This window comes from Fukomys damarensis, unplaced genomic scaffold (genome assembly GCF_012274545.1).
Source record: "Fukomys damarensis isolate Sample0158 unplaced genomic scaffold, DMR_v1.0_HiC HiC_scaffold_33, whole genome shotgun sequence".
Lineage (NCBI taxonomy): Eukaryota > Metazoa > Chordata > Mammalia > Rodentia > Bathyergidae > Fukomys > Fukomys damarensis.
The window spans coordinates 33,758,010-33,778,015 of NW_022900945.1; the positions used below are offsets into that span (position 1 = coordinate 33,758,010).

The 20,006-nt window shown below is 35.0% G+C and overlaps 1 protein-coding gene across 1 annotated transcript in view; it reads left to right on the plus strand.

The window, feature by feature from the left end:
• Slc30a7 (solute carrier family 30 member 7) overlaps window positions 1-18,389 on the plus strand; it is a 77,205-nt gene extending 58,816 nt beyond the window's left edge. Inside the window, exons 9-11 of the mRNA XM_010639084.1 lie at window positions 980-1,070; window positions 5,197-5,346; window positions 13,826-18,389. Of these exons, the coding sequence (XP_010637386.1) occupies window positions 980-1,070; window positions 5,197-5,346; window positions 13,826-13,873 (289 nt within the window). The 3' untranslated portion in view covers window positions 13,874-18,389. The remainder of the gene's footprint in view (window positions 1-979; window positions 1,071-5,196; window positions 5,347-13,825) is intronic.
• The last annotated feature ends 1,617 nt before the right edge of the window (window positions 18,390-20,006 follow it).

Here is a 20,006-nt window from a genome sequence, read left to right on the forward strand (position 1 = left end):
ATCTCTGTTCCTTTTGGTCTTCATTAGTATCTTTTCTCTCCTTCCCATCTGTCAGAAATAACTCTAAGCTACACTTCAGCTTCTGTTCTTCTCTGAGTCATCCCTTGAGATACATGTGTTACTTCCTACAGCTGTTATTAGAGAATTTTCCTTTAGATATTTTGAGATACTTTAAAAGTCAGCACTGGCTCAAATATAATGAAGGTATTTCTGACCTTCCTTCTTTGCCATGCAAGCAGCAGAACAGTGTGTTATAACCCTGACTCACTGGAATCGTGCAGAGTTTAGATGCCTGGACCCTCCCTCAAAGATTATGACAGAGTTTGTTAAATACAAACAAAGCAAGACTAAGGTGAATTTATATCTAGCTAGGTTACAAAGTCATTGCATTTGGCTTCCTCTCACCCTTGTACTGTTACTGGAATTGCTTTATGTACTGCCTACAGCAGTGGTTTGAGATGATGGTTGAAGACCAGTCACATTAACCCATACAGACTTTTGTTCCCTATTGCAGAGCTGTTGAGTTTACTACATCTATAGATATAGCTGAATTTCTCTATTTCTTCAAGTAATAAAATATGACAAGACAAATAAGACAAGTAACCAGGTTTGAGAAATACTGGACTAAATGACTGGCATTAGTTTTTTGTATATTCAGTATTAATTAAATGGATGCAAATATTGGGGGGGGGCTAATGTTTATCTTGGTTGAAATCATACCATCTTTAGATATTTAGATGATCAATTCGTATTCGATTTTATGTTTAGTCTTTTATGCATTTGTATATATTTTCTGGCCCTTTTACTTTAAATAATAACTTATGACATGAAAAATTTGGAAGTGACTGGTGAATTCTTTTTCCTGATATTATTCTGATAAAAGTTACTCTGTTCTACTATAGAGAAGTACATTATTACTGTTTTACAAATTGGGATTATTAGAATATCCCTTTAACAAATTTGCCTTTCTTTTCTTTAGTGTTATTCCTCTTTTAAAAGAGTCTGTTGGAATATTAATGCAGAGAACTCCTCCCATGTTGGAAAATACTTTGCCTCACTGCTATCAGAGGGTAAGTTTCAAAGCCTCCAAACCATTGCATTTTATGTTGTTTCCAAACTGTTAGGGTTTTCAACTTTCATAAATATGGGTAGCATTTGTGTATAATTTAGTATTTCTTCCAGGATTGAATGCTGACCATGAATACCGTTTATATAAACCAGAAAAAAAATCACTGGAAAATACTGAACTTAGTAAAGAAAATGTGGCAGAAATTGTCCTCATGTGGAGATTGAGCATTTCTTTTATACCATAGCATATAAACAGCAGATGAAATAACTTTTTATTCAATGTTTTTTTTTTTTAGTTCTCACTGTATACCAGAAGCTTATCTAATTATATTAGGGATATAATAATGGTAAATGAAACAGACAAGGTCTCTATTGTCACAGAGTTTACAGTCTGTTGAGGAAACACACACACTAAACAGCAAGTTGATAAGTAAGAAAGTATCATTGATAACTATTACAAAAGAAATAAGATGAAAGATAACTGAGAGACATGTATAGCCATCCTGTATTGACTGAAGAAGTTGCAGTCAAGGAAACTGAAGTTTTGATGCCAAGGAGCCAAACAATTACAAATCTGGGAGAAGAATGCTTCAGGCAAAGGAAAACTCTAATGCAAAACCATTCTGGAACTAATTTAGTATATTTAGAGAATAAAAAGCCCATTGTGACTGACATATAAGCAAAGGGCAGGGTGGCTTGATAGTTTGGAGAGGAGACAGTTGGTCATACTAAGAATTCAGCTCAGATTTAACTTGAATTCAGTGGGGAGCTTTGGAAAGCTTTAAGGCAGTAAGGTCATATTTTTTTGTTTGTTTTTTGAGAGAGAGAGAGAGGGTCTCACTATGTGGTTCAAGTAGATCTTGAACTCCCCATGTAGCATGGTGATGCTTGATCCTTGTTTCTCAGTCTCCCGTGCTGGGAGTATAGGTGTGTACCACCACATCTGGCTCACATCTTATATTTTGATGTTCATGTATTTAATTTAATATTTATTTTTTTATTCACTCATTTATGTTTTGGCTTTTAGAGACAGGGTCTCACTATGTAGCTCAGGCTATTCTGAATTCACAGCGATTCTCCTGCCTTGGCTTCCTAAATGCTGGGATTACAGGCATGTTCCATTAGAGTGGTTATATCTTATGTTTTTAAAATACTGTTTTCTCCATGTAAAGAAAAAATTCTACTTAAAAGTACGGTCTAAAGGTGCATCCATTTATCTAAAATTGTCTGAAGTTTGTCTTTTTCTTTATGGCAATGTAGTATTCCATTGTATTTATAAACCACATTTTTTCTGTCCATTTATCTCTTGATAGGCATTCTATGATTTAGCTACTACAGATTGTTCTGCTATAAACATGGTGGCATATATCGCTGTGGTATGGTGCTTTTAACTCTTTCAGGAAAATACTGAGAAGGGGAATAGTTGGGTCAAATGGAACCTCATTAATTCAAGGCCAATCTGGGTGGCACAGGAAGACCCTATCTCAAAACAACAATGAAAAAGAAACCACTGTGTTACCAGGGTTCTAAAAGAAGACAAAATCAACTTTGATCTCTTTTTTCCATTTTAAAAAAGAAGAAAAAGAGGATATTGTCTTAAATCTTCTATCAGAGTTTTTAGAAAGTAATATCTGAATTTCTCAAATTATAAAACAACTTTTTGATATATTTAAGATTAAACTTTTTTAGTTAACATCCCAAGTATATTACATAAGAATCTCAGAATTGAAAAGGATCTTCTGTTCATTTGGTTCAGAATTTTTTGCCTGCTGCAAGAATCTCCACTATGATACCTGGTTAGTCGTGCAGCCTCTTAATGATTTCCAGTGATAATAACCCATTCATGGAGTACCTTCTTTTTCTTCCTCCCCCTTTCTCTCCCCCTCCCTCTTTGTAACCCACCCTTCTTACATCCCTTCCTCGCTCTTTTTATTTATTTTTTTTGGTACCAGGGATTGAACTTGAGTCCTTGCACTTGAGAGGCAGATGGTGGAACCACTGAGCTAAATCCCCAGTCCCCTTTCCTCCCTGTTTACCCTTCTTTCTTTTCTCTCTCTCTTTTGTTTTTTTTGGGTGTTGGGATTTAACCAAGGCCTTGTACATAGTTTGCCATTGAGCTACACTCCCAATCCTTTCTTTTTTTAATACTGTTGTATTTGTCTAAAGATCTTTTCATATTGACCTTATTTTCAACTTCTCAGTAAGTACTGATTTTAATTCAGTTTCTCCAGGTCCACAAAGAAATGAACAGTAGCAGTGATTTGGACATCTTCACCTTTTTCCTAATCTTCAAGGGAATCCATCTAAGATTTTGTTCTTAAATATTTTCTGAAGGTTTTTGCTAGGTAACCTCTTAGAGAGATATCCTTCTAATCATAATTGAAAATTATTGTCATTACAGTACATTTAATGAAATGACTATGATTTTTTTCTTTTACTTCATTAACTGAAGAATAACTTTGATTTTTCTAATGTTAAACCTTTCTTTCCCTCTTCAGATAAACTCAACTTAGTCATTACATGTTATGACTAATGACTTATACTGAGTCATTACATTGTTAGATTTAGCTTATTAATCCACAAGATAAATTAGCTTATAGTTTATTGTCTATTTACTATGAGGGTCAATGTTTTTTCTTAGCAATACAAGGAGTAGCTATTTTCTGTTTTCTGAAAAAAGTAAGATAGTCATATCACCTTGAAAAGAGTTTGGTGACCAATTTAGTTTTTAATGTTCCTTTCACTTTCACATTTTCTTTGCTTTCTCTTAGCACATTTCCTGTATGTCAAGAAATGTGTCCATTCTGTGTAGGTTTTTTAAATTACAGTCTTATTAATTTAATAAATATTACTGTTTACTGAGTACTTACCTAGGTCAGTTACTGTATTAAGAACTGAAAATTGAAAATCCAAGTAAGTCCTTGACCTTATTGAGTTTAACTGCTGCTGGAGCGGACAATAAGCAGTGTAAGAAGAGTTTGAGGGCTGGGAATTTAGCTCAGTGGTTCTGGAGCCTGATTCGCAAAAAAAAGAAAGAAAAAAAAGAACAGGTTGAGTATCTCTTATCAAAAGTCCTTGAGAGATGTGTTTTGGATTGGATTTTTTTTTTTTTAATTTTTGTAACAGATCTTAGGTGTGGACCAAAGTCTTAACTGTAAAATTTACTAGTGTTTATTATACCCTATGCACATAGCCTAAAGGGAATTTTATACAGTATTTTTAATACACCTGTATTTTGACTGTGACCCATCACTTTTTTGGATTAGGAATGTTTAACCTGTAGTATGAATGAATGTGTGAATGCTGTGTAATATTATGTGCCAGATACAAGAAAGGTTTACTGACATTTGTGTAAAGACTCAAGATGGGCTATATAGAAATATGGAAAGTATCCTCCGGGCAGAGGGAATAGTGAGAACCCTGAGTCAGGAATGTGCCGGTTTTTAAAAGAATGAAAGGGAGGCTGGAATAGCTGATGAAAGAGACAGAAAGGAAGACTAGGAAGAGATGAGGTCAATAAGGACAAAGGGGCCCAGGCCCCATGACCCCATGTAAATCATTGTAAAATTATTGTTTGAACTCAGAGGAAGACAGGAAGCCATTGGAAAATTTTGATGAGAAGAATAGTAGCATCTGATCCACACTAATGGGATCTCACTTGGACTACTGTTTTGAGAATAGATGGAAGTACAAGGCTAGAATTAGAAAGAACTATTAAGTCTAGTCTCCTAGACTAGAGATACGCTGGGCTACTTTTGGATTAGGCTGATCAGTGGAGGTCTCAGTGAGACTTTGGGTTCTACTTAGTTGTAGTACTTTGTACATTCATATATTGATCATTCAGTATTGTTCATAGGATTCTGCTTGTATTCATAGGATTCCCATTTATAGTTTTTAAAAAATCTGTTATTTTCTGTTTTCATTTTGTATTTTATTTAATTGTGTCTTGTCATGGTGTCACCTCGCACATCAGTATTCCATACATATCTTTCAACTCAAACATTTTCCTCTCCATTTTTACCCAGAGGGTAGATTACGTGTTTACAAATATGTTGCATAATAATTTAAGGAGTGGGCACTTTATACTTCACTTGATTTTGATGATAATATCTTCCCTTTTTTTTTCAGGTGCAGGAGTTACAGGGAGTTTACAGTTTACAAGAACAACACTTCTGGACTTTATGTTCCGATGTTTATGTTGGGACTGTAAAATTAGTAGTAGCACCTGATGCTGATGCTAGGTGGATTTTAAGCCAAACGCATAATATTTTTACTCAGGTATGATTTTGTTACTGGCTTCTTTTAAGAGTCTTAAAATTTATTGAATCAACTGTTTCTAAAACTATTATTTCATATGCTAAATATATGGGCCACTGCACTATAAAGAAAGCATAACACTACTTTTCCCCCCAATTATTGTCAAATATGGGAGATCTTCAGGCAGTGTTCTTATGGAATGTAATTCCAGTTTACTCATACTGATGTGTTTTCCTTCAAGAAAAATAGGATTCTCCTTTACTTCCTGCTGTATAAAACATGGTAAATGATGGTTGAAGCAAAGAATTCTAAACTAGGATTTAGAATTAGAATAATACTTCATGGGTGAGTTTAGCTAAAAGCAGACTGTGAAGTTCTTTTTGTGATTTGCCGTCTCTGTGATTTAATAGTTGCTCAGGTGTTGTGGTGCATTCCTGTAATCCCAGCACTCAGGAGGCTGAGGCAGGAGAATTGCCATGAGTTTGAGGCCAGCCTGGGCTACCTAGTGAGTTGAAAGCCAGTTATATAACAGGACCCTATCTCACCCCCCCCAAAAAAAATGTTTAATATAATATTGAATTTTTCTTACTGTGGGTTGAATATTCCTTATCTCAGATGCTTGGGACCAAAACTGTTTCAGATTTCATAGTTTTTAAATTTTTGGATAGTATTTGTACAGACTTTACCAGTTAACTATACTAGTTTGAAAATTTTAACTACAAAATGCTCTAAAATCTGAAATATTTTGAGCATCATGTTTGTTCAGATATGAATATGAACTATATAATAGTTAATATGATTTTACAGATAAGTCTTTTGAGTATGATAATGATATTATGGTTTACAGAAGAATTAGATGATTTGTGTTAATAACTCAATGATAAAGTATCAGGATGTCTGATTTACAAATCTTTTAGCAAATATAAAAGAATACAAATAAATATGTATGTAAGAGATTACTAAAACAAATGTGGCAAAATATTAACAACAGGTGAATATAGATGAAGTATATTTTTGTACTAGTCTTTTGACGTGAGAATTTTTCAAAATAATGTTGAAAAATAAAAAGTGGTGGCTCCTCGTTATACCAGGATAAAACCCAAACATTCTAGCATGATCCAGTTAACTTTTCAAATCTTTCTCCTGCTTTTTGTTGCCATGTCCTTGATACTACAGACCCACCAGACTATTTGCTTTTCTGTGTGGACAAGACCCTAGCTTAATATAGTGGTCCAATTCACTTGTGTGACTTTCTCTCAGAAGCCTTAAAGATTAAGTCTTCCTCGCTCTCTCTCTCTTTCTCCCTGCCTCTTTTCTCTCCCCTCCCCACCCTCATCAAGTCTTCAAACTTGGAAGGACAGAACATAATATATAGTTTAGTTAGATTCAGGATATTAGCATAAATTAATCTCTTGTCTAACAAAGGGGCATGTATAATTAAATTCCTTGAGGAATGAATTAATGACATAATCCTGTGTGTAATTAGGATTTACTCTAATCCTAATCTTCTGTGCAATCAAGGCATGCATATAAGACTTGCATACATGACAGTTTGCTGGTACTATAAATATTCCAGAATTTAGGAAACTGGGTTTCTTTCTTAACAGACACTATGTGCAAGTCTGTGTATTCTGACTTCTATAATGAAGCATACAAGAGCTTCCCAGTACGTCTGAATCCTTCTCATACCTCTTCCAAGTTTTAGGGGTAAGAAGACAAAGAGGCAATTACCTATTTATTACCATTTCCGGGTCGTTTTTCTCTTGTTTACACTGGTTATAATATGTTCTTGCGTCCTAGTAATTTTGGTTTCTGCTGACCTCTGGAATATCCTAGGCAGTGGTGACCCCTATGGCACCCAAGTTGTTTTTCTTTTAAGACAAAAGATGTTAATGTATGAGTTGTTTTTCCTAACCTAAAACCTTGGTACTCAAGTTTAGTTGTACTGTTGGCACTTTGTGATAAATAAGTGGGTTTTGGGTGGCAGTTCAGTTCGTGCATTGGAAGGTTCACCGTCCCTGCCCTTTGATCCTCCTAATACACTGGCAGAGTCACCATTCTCCGCCTGAAATGGAAAGCAGTTTCTAGGCTGAGAAACGTGTGAGCAACGTCTGTACTGAGGAGCTGTCGGAATCATAATGGAAATAGGTAGAGTAGGTTCTGGTAACCTTAGCAATCTTGGCTTTTAAGATGGCTGAAGTTATAAGTTTATTCAGCTGCTTCTTTGGTTTTGGAAACTACATTTAGGTTTTGAATATTTAAGCCTTGAAAAATATTTTAAGCCTTTTTATGAGCCAAAGTCATGGCAATTTTGTTTATTTCATTCCTTTCAGAAACCAAAGATTCCCTTTGAGGCTTACAAAAAGGACAGTTCAACGCATTTTTTTCCCTTGGGGAGAGGGGTGGCAAGGGAGCACCCGACCAATGACGTTGAGCTTATATTTAATGAATTTATAGTTTTATGAGTTTTTTAGCTCTCACCTATGCAAAATTGAGATTTAAAAAATTTATTTGTTTTTCGTTTCTGCTCATACCCAAGTAATACATTTTCTTATGGTATGATATATGTCAGGGCTTGCTATAGCATTTTTATTTGACTTCCTGAAATACAAGTTTAAATTTTTCTAAATTTTCAATTCTACCCTATAAATTTCACAGATAAAAAATAAAATGTAAATTGTTCTATTTTGGGGGAAGAATATCACACTAATGCATTAGTGTGGTTTATTATAGAAAGATTTAAAATACTGGTGGTCTTAACAGTCCAAAAAAAAGAATTGTTTTCAGTAATGCTACATATTTTATTATGTTAATAATCTTCCTTCCTTTTTTTCTTTTCTTTTTTTTTGGGGGGGGATGGGGGTACCGGGGATTGATGAGCTAAATCTCCAGCCCTTTTCTTGTGTTTGAGAGAGGGTCTTACAATGTTCAGGCTAGCCTTGAACTTGCTATGTATCCCATGCTGACCTCAAACTCACAATCCTCCTACTGCAACCTCCTGAGTGCCGGAATTGCAGGAGTCCCCCCAACACATCTGTCCTGGCATCTTTCTTACAGCTTATATGTGTAAAGTAGGATACTGGATTAAGGAAGGCAATTGAACATTTTATGTTTTTTGTTTTAAACTGGCCAATATCATTTGTAAATTTTTAATAACACATTTCACAACTATAAATATCCTAAATTTTTTAGAAATAATGTTGTTTGAAGGAAGCACGTTTGAGGGAAAATCAAATATGTTGGAAGAAAAATCTAGGATATCCTTGAGGTTCATTATCCTCTTCAGTTCCACAAAGCACAAAGTGTCTGTCAAACCACATGTATAATACTCCCCCAGAGAGCTTCTACCTCCACCTCTTCTGTCTCTTCCTCTCTTCTGCCTTTCTCCTCCATTATGCCTTCTGAGTCATAAGCCTCCAGCTTCCTGCTTTGGCTTTTGGTGCTGTTCCCTGGCTTCAAAATAAAAGTTAACTCTCTAACCAGAAAGCCTCTTCGCAGATCCAGATGGGAGTTCTCTGTCTCAGAAACCCTCCGCCTCGGTCACTCTTCTGTGTTCATAATCACTTCATGTCTCTCATGCATCTTTGTTCTCTCTGCTGGAGGGAAGAGCAGAAAGTAGGATCTACTCTTTTCCATATGGATTGCTATTTTTTTCCACCCTTTGCACCCCGCACCCTTTGTAAAGGCCTTGAATCTTTTGTAAGTATTGATTCCAGGCTCTACAGACTTTTCCTTATCCATCTTTCCTTTAACTTTCTTCATCCTCTGTACTTGAAGTCCACCAGAAATGAAGAACTTGGAGTAAACAGCCACAGGCTATAAGGCCAACACTTCCCTAGATTTGTTGTTTTTAAATGAATCCAAATGATTTAGTTGTTCATCAGTTGGCTGATAGTAGTAGAAATAACAGTAACAGTCACAGTAACAGCAGCTAATATTTATGAAGAGCCCACCAGGTGCCAAGTAGTGTGAAAGGCACTTAACATATTAATTGAGCCTCAGAGATGGACTACAGAAAATGACACTCAGGCCCACGTTATTGTTCTTGACTTAGAATTTAGTCATATACACTCAACCATCTTGCTAACAATGAAATGCTTACATGTCAGACAGTTTTTCAGGAGTTCATTGGAAAGGAATAAAGATTAATACATATTTAGGCATTCAAAGTAGAAAATTTCTATGGCTTTTGGTTGATAGAGAATACAAGTAAACCAGTAACTCTTTAGAGTCATATTCCTGTTTATTTTTCTAACTTTTCAACTTCTCATTTATTTTCCTTTCCATAACAATGAATATTTGTTGAAGGTATTCTAAGGCTGTGGCACCAAGTTGGCTTTTTTTTTTTTTGGATTGTGGAAATCTTCAAATTGACTTGTTTTCACATTCTAAGGACAACCTTTCAGCTAGCCTCTGGTTCCTGGTTATCATTCTAGTGGTAGACTATTTGATGGAACCAAACACTTTTCATCTGGTGAAAAAATCTGTCATGTCTTTGTGGTGTGAATAAATTATAGACAGTCTAGTTTGCATTTAGGTGATGAGTGATTTACCATAGGGTTCTTTTGGAAATTATACTTTTCTCTCTACTTTGAAGGAAATTGAGAGAGGATAATGGAAAGCTGACGAAGAAGCTGTCCCCATTGGGACAGATGGATAAAGCAAATTACTTTTTCCTTTTGGTTAGATTGAGCTTTGGTGAAAGCTGTTGCCCCTGGGGGACTGATACCAGCTTGAATAATTAACTCATGATTATGCAAAAATAATTTATCTTAGCCCCTTTGCTTTTCTTCTTTTTTTATTGCCTTGGGCTACTTCATTTCTTATTACTATCTTTACTGTATTAAATGACAAAGGCAATAAAAGGTTCCCAACTTAATTTGCCCATTTTACTCTCATTAAACATTTTGCAAAAAGAGAAAAGATGTTAAGACAGTTTATTTGGGCAGGTTGTTTTCTCTTAAAATTATATATATAAGAATTTTGCAAAACAGTTCCTAAGTACAGTTATTTCAGGGACCATTTGGGTTGAATTAATAAAGTCATACAATTGTAATCAATCAGAATAATTTATAATAGCTTTCATAACATGAAATCGTTTCTCATACATTCACATGTGATTCTTATAATAATGCCTCTTATGTAGCAGGATTTTTTAATCCTTATTGATTATTGAATGACTATATAATGGTTCTGTCAAATAAGCAGTGTTGGCATTTATTAATACTTTTAAAATAAGAAAAACTGGGATTTGGTTTTAATTTTTAGCTAATGATCGTATAGATACTTAGCTGTATCTTTTTTCCACCACAAGCCCCTTAAGCAAAAAGGTGGCACTAGTAAAGACGTTTTTCTGTTTTGAACAACGGTTTTGATTTACCACAGGAAGATTGGGGTTTTTTGGGTTTTTTTTTGTTTTGTTTTGTTTTTTATTAAATGAGACAGAATGCTAAAGTATATTTTCTGTCTGACAAGCTTCTTGGGTCTGTCTAGCTTTTTATCCATTGATCCAGATCCTGATTCCTTTTAGGCATGGTAATATGACAGAACCCTCCTACCAGAAGAAAATCCATGTGAGAAAGCAGTGTTGTGGGAAGCCTAGAAATTACTGTAAGAAGGCAGCGTTAATAGAGTCCACCTACTGTGGCTTTTTCCTTTGCTTTAAACATTCCAGTTTACCTTTCATCCTAAGGTATTGAAAACAAAAGGCTTTTTTTTTTTCTGATAATTTGTTTTAATTTTGAAAATAATTTTTGGTTAAAAGAGGGAAATTAGAATTTCACTGTATTCCATCTGTTTATTGATCACAATGTACGCTGGGTACTACTTAAGGTTCTGAGAGTTGGGAATGAAAAAAATAAAAATACTTTCTTTGAAGAGATTCTTCTATAGTAGGAAAACAAATAATGAGTGAATAAGTAATGCAAGGTGATAAGTGTTTTTGCTAAGGTGAACAAGGTAAGACTGGGATGCTTGAGGTGTTTACCTCGTCCTGTACTAAACTTTGTCTTTATAGCATATATATCTGACATAGTATATTTTCTTATGTATTCATCATCTTGCCTCCTCCTCCTACTCAGGCCTGCAGTAGAATAGAAACCGAATTGGGGGCAGGAATATTTTTTATCTGTTTTGCTTGCTTTTGTATTTCCACATGGCAGAATATCATCTGGGACACAGTAAATGCACAGTAAATATTTGTTGGACTAGTGAAGCAAATATATTTTATATCATGTGGTCAGGGTGGGCCTTTGCTGACACCTAAGGAGGGATGTAACTAGAAAATGTGATATGAGTATTTTGAGAAACAATTCCAAACAGAAGGCTAATGTAGCTAAGGAAGAGTGAACAATGAGATCTGAGATGCGAGTCAGGAGGCAGGTAATGTGGGGTTTTGTAGGCCCTTACGGGAACTCTGAGCTTCTAAGGAATAAGGAGGTTGAGCTGTTGCATTTTTTGACTGATCAGAGTGATGTCATTGTAGTTGCTCTGCTGGGAAGAGACCCATGGAAAGCAAAGCAGAAGTGTGAAAACCAGAGAAGAGGCTATTGTGAAATCTAGGCAAGAATTGATAGGGCCAGGGTGGTAGCCATGGAGATGAGGTAACGTGGTCAGATTCTAGGTTTGCATTTTATTGGAAGTAAGGCCAACGCATTTTGTGAATGGATTGGATGCTATATTGAGGATGGAGTTGATCTATAAAAGACTATAAAATCAACAGATTTGAGGGGCAGAAACAGTTCTGGTTAGCCGTGTTGTGATGCTTGACAGATATCTAAGAACTGTCAATAGATGTCAGTATCAGTCTAGACATATAAATTTGGGAAGTATCAACATATAGATAGTACTTGAAGTCTGGATCTAAGATGAAATACTTAGAGATCAAGTACAGAAAAAGAAGCGTTCTGAGGACTGGGCCTTTGAGTATTTCATTGATTAGTATTAAAAGATAGAAGACCAGCAAAGCTTATTGAGAACAACTGACAAGTGAGGGAAAGGGCAGCCAGTGACGATTCTGTGAAAGACTGGGAAAAGTGTAGCAGGGGAGTGATCGCCTTATTATTTCTGATGAGTTAACTAGTAAGGATTAAGACCTGATCACTAGTAAGAGCAACTTGGAGGTGTCCTTGACAAACAATTTGGGGATGTTTTAGGAGGTAGATTTTGATTGAAATGGCTTCAAGAGAAGGGAAAAGGAATTATAGACAGCAAATAAAACAGACATGTGTTTTGAGGATGTTTGCTGTCCAGAAGAGCAGGAATTGTACCAGGAGAAGATGCAGCTTAAGGGAAGAATTCTTTAAGATATAAGAAATTATAACATTTTTATACTAGCAGAAATGATCCAGTTAAGGAAAAGTGATAAATACGAGAGATAGTGAACATTGTAGAGAGCAATATTCTTGAGTAGCAACTTCATATCCAAAATTGAAAGAGGAGATAAAGGGCCAAATAATTAACCAAAAATGGTTATCCTTGTTAAACATACATGTTGATCATTTATCAAGGGAAGATTTAGACTGAGATGACTTGATTTTAATAGTAGCTAACCATTCTCTTCTAACAGAATGGTACATGGAGAATCCCATTTCTCTAATACTTGCACAGGACATGTGACCAGTGCATGCCTTTTTTTTTCTTGATGGTTTTGTAGCTTACAGTTGTATTTGTCTCTGAAGTAATCTACTAGTGACATAATAAAAATGAATTATTTCTCAGAGATGGAAGACAAAAATAATTCCACTTTCAAGGTTTTTTTGTTTCTGTTGGTTTTTGTTTTAAGAGTCTTACTGTGAAGTTCAGGTTGTCCTTGAACTCACTTTGTAGCCCAGGGTAGCCAGCAATCCTCCTGCCCATGCCTCCTGAGTCCTGGGATTGCAGTTGTGCGCCCATAACCTAGCCACTTTTAAGATTTATTTTCTACTACTTTTCTGAACTGTGTACAGTATACCACTACCACCCCCTTCTGATCGCGGTTCAGAGTTTGCAGCTTCAGTCATTGGATTTTTTCTGAGAACCTAAAATTATTGTCCACGGAAACCCCACAATTTCACGGAAACCAGAAATATCCTCAGTAATGGTGGTGGGGGGGGTGCAAGTAGCCAATCCAAGAGTGTTACTCAGTTCTCCTTGCTGCTGATTGGCTGCTGCCCTGTAATCCATTTTCCGCAGATACACTAGCATTCCAGCATCACAACAGGTTGCTATACCACTGTATAGTGGTTCCAGTATCCTAGGTTTTGTACTTAAAGTCCTAAGATGCCGTCAAAATGCCCTGCATCTTCTAAGGCTTTACTAATATAATTTTAAATTACATAACTGTGAAGACAGCATAATTAGGACTTGAATTATAAAAATAGGCATTTATAGGCATTTTTCAGACCATATCAGAAATATGTAATTTTTCACAATTTGAGGTTGCTGTAGGAACATAACCTCCACGAATTTGAGGTGTCCACTGTAATATATTGTTATATTGATTTTGTAATTTTTTTTTCAGGCTGGAGTGAGACAGCTTTATGTACAGATTGACTTTGCTGCCATGTAATGAATGAAATTACTGTTTTTGGACCAAATTCTTCTGGTACTGTACAGTCTAAAACATTGTACCCAGCGCTTTAGAGAAATCATCAGAATTCCTAGCACCAAGTAGACCAGGTAGTACTCTATGGGAAAGTTGCAGCTAAGGGATCACAACTAAGAAGTTATCTCCTGGCCTTTTGGTCTTGTCTTTTGAGCTCTTCTCAAGCCATTCCTCATTCTGATTTCTGAGGTTCTGGTTTTGTTCTAGGGTGTTGGTTTGTCCTTTTATGGGGGAGGGAAGGAGATTACATGCCAAATGTCCCATCCCCTGATCCCTGCTAGTGAGAAATTCAAATTGTGGGCCTCCAACCATCTGGAATGTCTTCACTGAAGCTGCTGGAAATCACTGCTTTTATTTCCACAAAACCAGTGTTCATTACAAAAAAAGAAAAGAAATGTAAATCTGTTTTATATGTAATGTCACGGTTGTTGACGTTCTTCAGTATAATCATATGTTTGTAAAATTGTTTGTACCTTGCAAACTTATGAACCAAACCATATTGGGTTTTCAAAGTGCCTTTGCATCAGAAAATGTATTTGCCAGCATAGAATTGTAAAATCAAAGGTTGTGTATTTTTTTTAAAATGGGTATTCTGTAGTCTGTACAAAATAAGACTCTTGCTAGTATACAGATTGTCTTTTTGTGTACTTCAGCATAGGTGCAGGTATATGAAAAGTTTTTTATTGTTTTATCTCATCAAAGAAGGTGTTACCTTGCTTTTAAAACAAATTCAGTAATCATACTAAATTAACTTTGTGAACTGTGTTTTCAAAACTTTACAAATGCATTTATGGAAAATTGTTTTGACCTAAATTGCTAAATTCCAAATTTCTGTAAAAGCTCTGTGTATATGTTAAATTTTTTTACAGCTCTCCTTGCCACCTTTATACACTTTATTAAGGACCAGAAGAGTCATTGTAGACCGCAGGCAGAAATGGTTGTGACAGTGTTATTTTGTGTTTTCATTCTTCAAATGCCAAGTCATACAGTATGTTTTTTCTCTTTAAGCTTTACACAAATACCATTGCTTTCAGGAATCCTATGGCAGGATTTGGTTGAGTTTGAACTCTTAACTGTGTGGAACAAATGTGGTAAGGTAGAAACTCTTACCACAGATATCTTAGAAGTAAATACATAAATTTATTTTCTATGTTCTTATATATTTGAAAAATAAAATTGCAATTTGAGATGTCAAGTGCTTGAACACTCTACTTAAGTATTCCTTGTGTTTTATGAAAAGATATTTATTTGGATATATATTTTCCCAGAGCATAACACAGACCCTTTTTAAGTTTAAAAACTTAAAATCGTTGAGGAAAAGGCCTTTCAGGGTAAAAATGACTAATTATAGATTTCAATAAAAAGCACTTTTTTAGTAAGGTGGAAGAACTCACTGTTGATTTTGCCTCAGTTTTAAAGTATATTTCTACCACTTCTGTCTTACAATTTATGAACTATTCTATCTATATATGTATAGAAAATGACACCATTTTCTTCATGCTTTTATGAACTACTGTGAATTGCCATGAAGTATCCATAGTCTCCTTTTTTAAAAAATGAGATATTTTCAAAACTATGTTTGCTCACTGCCTGGCCATTCTAAAACTAAGAATCTGTGCAGTGAATTGTGTTTAATTGGAATAAATGTTGAAGTCTTTTAGGAGGGAAAGTACAAAAGCACATATCCTGATACTGGTATTGCTTTTTCATTACAAGTAAGTAGTCATTTGGAAGTTTGAACCACTACCAAGTCTGATAGAACTTTGGGATATTCTGTGGGTTTTGGCGTATTACAGAAAATGACAGGTTAGATAGAGGCAGAGATTTTGAATGTGTGCCTTTACAAACTAATTACATGTAACTATATTGACATTTCACATATGAAGATAATCGTTATGCTCTGTAAAATTTACTGGTGCATCTTGAAGACCCAATTCTGCCTTTCACTGAGCCCTCCATTCCAAGTGAAGCTTGCCAAAATAGGTTATCACTTCATTTAGCACAAATCCATGAATTTTTTTCCTTGACAAGGCATAGAGTGCTTGGTGTGACACTAATTTTGCACATATTACCAAGAGATTGCCAAGTTATATTATTTAACACGTTGGCATTAACATTTATGCTTTGCAATTTACCTGTATGTACAACAGGAAAACAAAAATTAGTGAGGAAGAACAACTTTTCTCCCTGGAAATACTTTGTCTTACCATTGTTTTAGGCACAGATGTATCACTAACGTAGATATTTCACTGAGAATCATCACCTGATAGTGGGTATAAATAAATTTAGAATGTTCCTAACATTCACCTACCTCTTACAAAACAAAATCTGTATCTGAGTATAAATTTGCCAGTATTTGAAAAGACAAAATACCCTTGGAAAAATAATTGTGTTGTTCATGGTAAGTTTACTGTAAACTTGCCCAAACAGAAATATACTGTTGTTTTTAAAAAATCCATTATATTGCTCTAATTGAAGGGCTTACATACGTGCAACGCACTCACTTTGCTCACTTTGCATGCATCTGTGTGAAGAACACTATCTAGTTATCTGTAGGTTGGTGTTCCTAGTGCCATCAACAGTGCCATTAGTATGCAACAGTGTCTTATAAGATGTCACTGCTTCAGCATTCTTTAAAGCCTACACATATATGCCAATAACCAAAATACTGTGATTTTTGTGCACCTCTCTAAAGCAGTCAGATCATTAACTCAAAATGCTACTTGAATAAGAAGTTACCTACTAGGGAGTGAGTTTTTACATAACACACAGTGGGATTTTTAAAGTACTAATTGCATAATGGAAGACATTTTGGCAAGGACCATGCTTAGAAGAAGACAGTTCTCTCAGTTTACAGATGAGAAAATGGGAAGCCCAGAAAAGCTGTTGCTTACTCAAGGTCATAGAGGTAATCAATCCGTGGTAAAGCGAAGGCTAAAATTCAGCCCTTCTGACTCCAAGTCAATACTATAGTTTTTATTGTGCTTTCTTTCCAATGTAATAGTCACCTTTCTGTAAATGTGGATTAAATATTGTTTGTAAATAAAGGATATATGACCTCCATTTTTGGTACATGAAGGCATTTTATAAATGGGATTTTTGTCTCATTTTCATAACTAATTATGAAGTTTAGATTAATTCCTTTTTAGTATTGTTTTTTGAATTTTTTAAACTTGTGAAGCCAGTTCCTGATTTAAATGATAGATAGTGGCATTTGATTTGTACAGTGGATACTTTTAACACATGGGTGAATTGTTTTCTGTTAACTGCCCAAGTATCATAAGGACTGCTTTAGTTTCTGTAATTTTTTATAGTCTGTGAGGTGATACTTTTTAGAAACCAGGCTAATTCATAGGTCCTATCATTTCAGTCTTGCAACGTGGCTTTTTTATTAGGGGAAAGCTTTCTTACTCTTCAAATTCTCAAACCTGTGCAAAAATTGGTATTAAATATTGTATAGAACAAATATTTTAATTCCATAAAGGTCAAAGTTGCATCAGAATTCGAGATGCCAAAACACTACTTCCAACTTTTCAGGCTATTTCCTTATTTTTTAAGTCACCAATTTTGAACAATTATTTTCCAACTCACAAAAACCTTGAGAAAGGGAGACTTTTTTTAATCCTTTGAAAAACATTCATTAAAAGTTTTAACAGTAGAAGATTGTTTCAAGATATGATTTCTGCCAGAAGCCTTGATGATTCAGATCTTTACCATAGAATCAAGTCAAAGATTCAAAGACAATGAAGTTTTTATCAAGTAAGTACTGGCAGATAGGTACAATTCTCTTTAACAGCTAAATAGGTGGAACTTTTTCATGAGTGCATCTTGGGTTTATGATTACCCATTTCTTGACTTCAATTTTTTTTTTTACTTCAAATTATATATAACCTGTATTAAGTATGTGTCATGGCTTTTTGCACATTGCCACATTTAATCCTCACATATGTATTAAGAATTTTGTAGTTTTGCATGATTTTATGATTGACAGTATTTCTGAATATATTTTCTAATTATTATAACATCATACAGGAGGAAGGAATTCTTATTCCCTTGTTATGTCAAGAGAATGTGAAATTATATGCCTGAAGGAGAACTAGCCAGGGTAGGACACTGACTTAAAAATCCAGTAATTTTTCTGATGACTATTTTGTATGTCATTCAGCTAACTCAGTAGAGCATTTGCCTACTATGCACAAGGCCCTGGGTCCAACCCCCAAGGGCCACCAAAGTGGGGTGGTATTTTCAAGAAGTTCTAACAGTTCTAAACACTCTCTCCTAGAAAACTGTGAACACTTAGCAAAAGACACAGGGGTAACAGTTGTTATAACCTATTTACACTCATTTCTTCTTTGCACCCTTAAGCTTATTTCCTACCTTTGCCATTGTTCAGGGTAAAAAGACTAATCAGAACTCCTTATGCATTAAAACCATTTTTAAAGGGGTGGGGATTTAGCTCAGTGGTTCCGCCGCCTGCCTGTCAAGTGCAAGGACCCAAGTTCAATCCCCAGTACCAAAAAAACAAAAAAAAAGAATGGAAAAGGAAAGCTCCTTTAAGGGGCCCAGGGATTTAGCTCAGTGGTTCTGGCGCCTGCCGCACAAGTGCAAGGACCCAAGTTCGATCCCTGGTACCAAAGAAAAAAAAATTTTTTTTTTTAAATGTAGACAGTTTCATTGGCTCTCAGAGGAACCAGTTCACAACATGGTACTTGTGCCAGCATGGAAAACTGAGCACGCATCTCAGAGAAGTTGAACTTAACATTAGCAGGGACTTGTTTTCCAGGAAGTACAAAGAACTTTGTGTTGAAAGAAAAATAATTAGGATTTTATTTATATTGCATTTTATATATACCTTTTCAAAGCAAAGAAATCTCTCATAAATAAAAATCTATGGTATACTTTCACAACAGCTTTGAATATTTAGTATTTGGAATTTTGATCATGATGTAAAAGTCTTTGTCTTGTACATTCCTTTATCCCCATGACACGCTCAGCAAATGATTCATTAAACAGATCATTGTAGAAAGCAGTAGAATTAGGGAAGCAGTAAGAGTTAGGGAAGAAGTAAAACCAGTAATTTACTTATTTCAGAAAACACCTCAGCGTTTCTTTGGCATTTTTCCACAAGTAGGTGAATTTATATTCACGTTGGCTATGTTTTTTTCAAGTAGCCTTTGTGAGCTGCTCATTCTAATATACAAATAATATATGCAGGTGTTATGTTTGGCATATTGTTGGATAGGAATTTTGCAGAATTGGGTGTGTGCAATCTGGGTAACTTGAATTTTTGTATTTTGTGTAACCAAATCAGGAATTACATTGTCTCCTTAGTTTTTCTGGAAAATGCCATATATGTATTACTTTTAACCTATGTAATCTGCTATTTTATCCCCAGATGTTTTATCATCCAGAACTCTTTCAGGGGTATTTCTTGAAGGTGCTTCTATGAAAACTCTATTAAGTGATTTCAATATTACTAGAATATATTTTACCTTTTTTGTCTTGTTCTTCTCCAAATACTAAAGTTCAGTAGGACCTTCCTCTGTTCACTTATTTTAAAATTTATTTTATTTTTAACATGGTGGAACTTCCACTTTATGCTAGCAAAAAAAAAAAAGGCTTCATTGTGAATTTTAGCATTTGAATTTTGTTTATGGGTCATATATTGTGCATCACCCTCTGTGGAGTTTCTGCTTAGAACTAGATATCTAAAGTCTGTCCAGTAATTTCAATGCTTTCCTTAAACAGCAACAATTTAAGTGATATTTTCCCACCTGTGAATTTTCCCCCAGCTTTCTCTAGTTTGATAAACAGAATGGGAGTTTTAATAATAGAAATATTCTGAATGGAAAAATGTTAAATCCATTCCTTAGTACATTTCTTCTAAATAGCCCTACAACACTTTACCTCCCTGCTTTTAATGATTTTTAACATATGATCAAGTTTGGGTTTGATTCGTTTGGTGAGTGTTATGGTATCAAAACATTTCTAAAAATGTTTATACAAGACTAAATGGGAACATCACACTGGAGACTGTACTCGTGTGGTGAGAATAGGCTAACGTAGCACTTATTTGCCCAGTGTAATGTGTATTTCA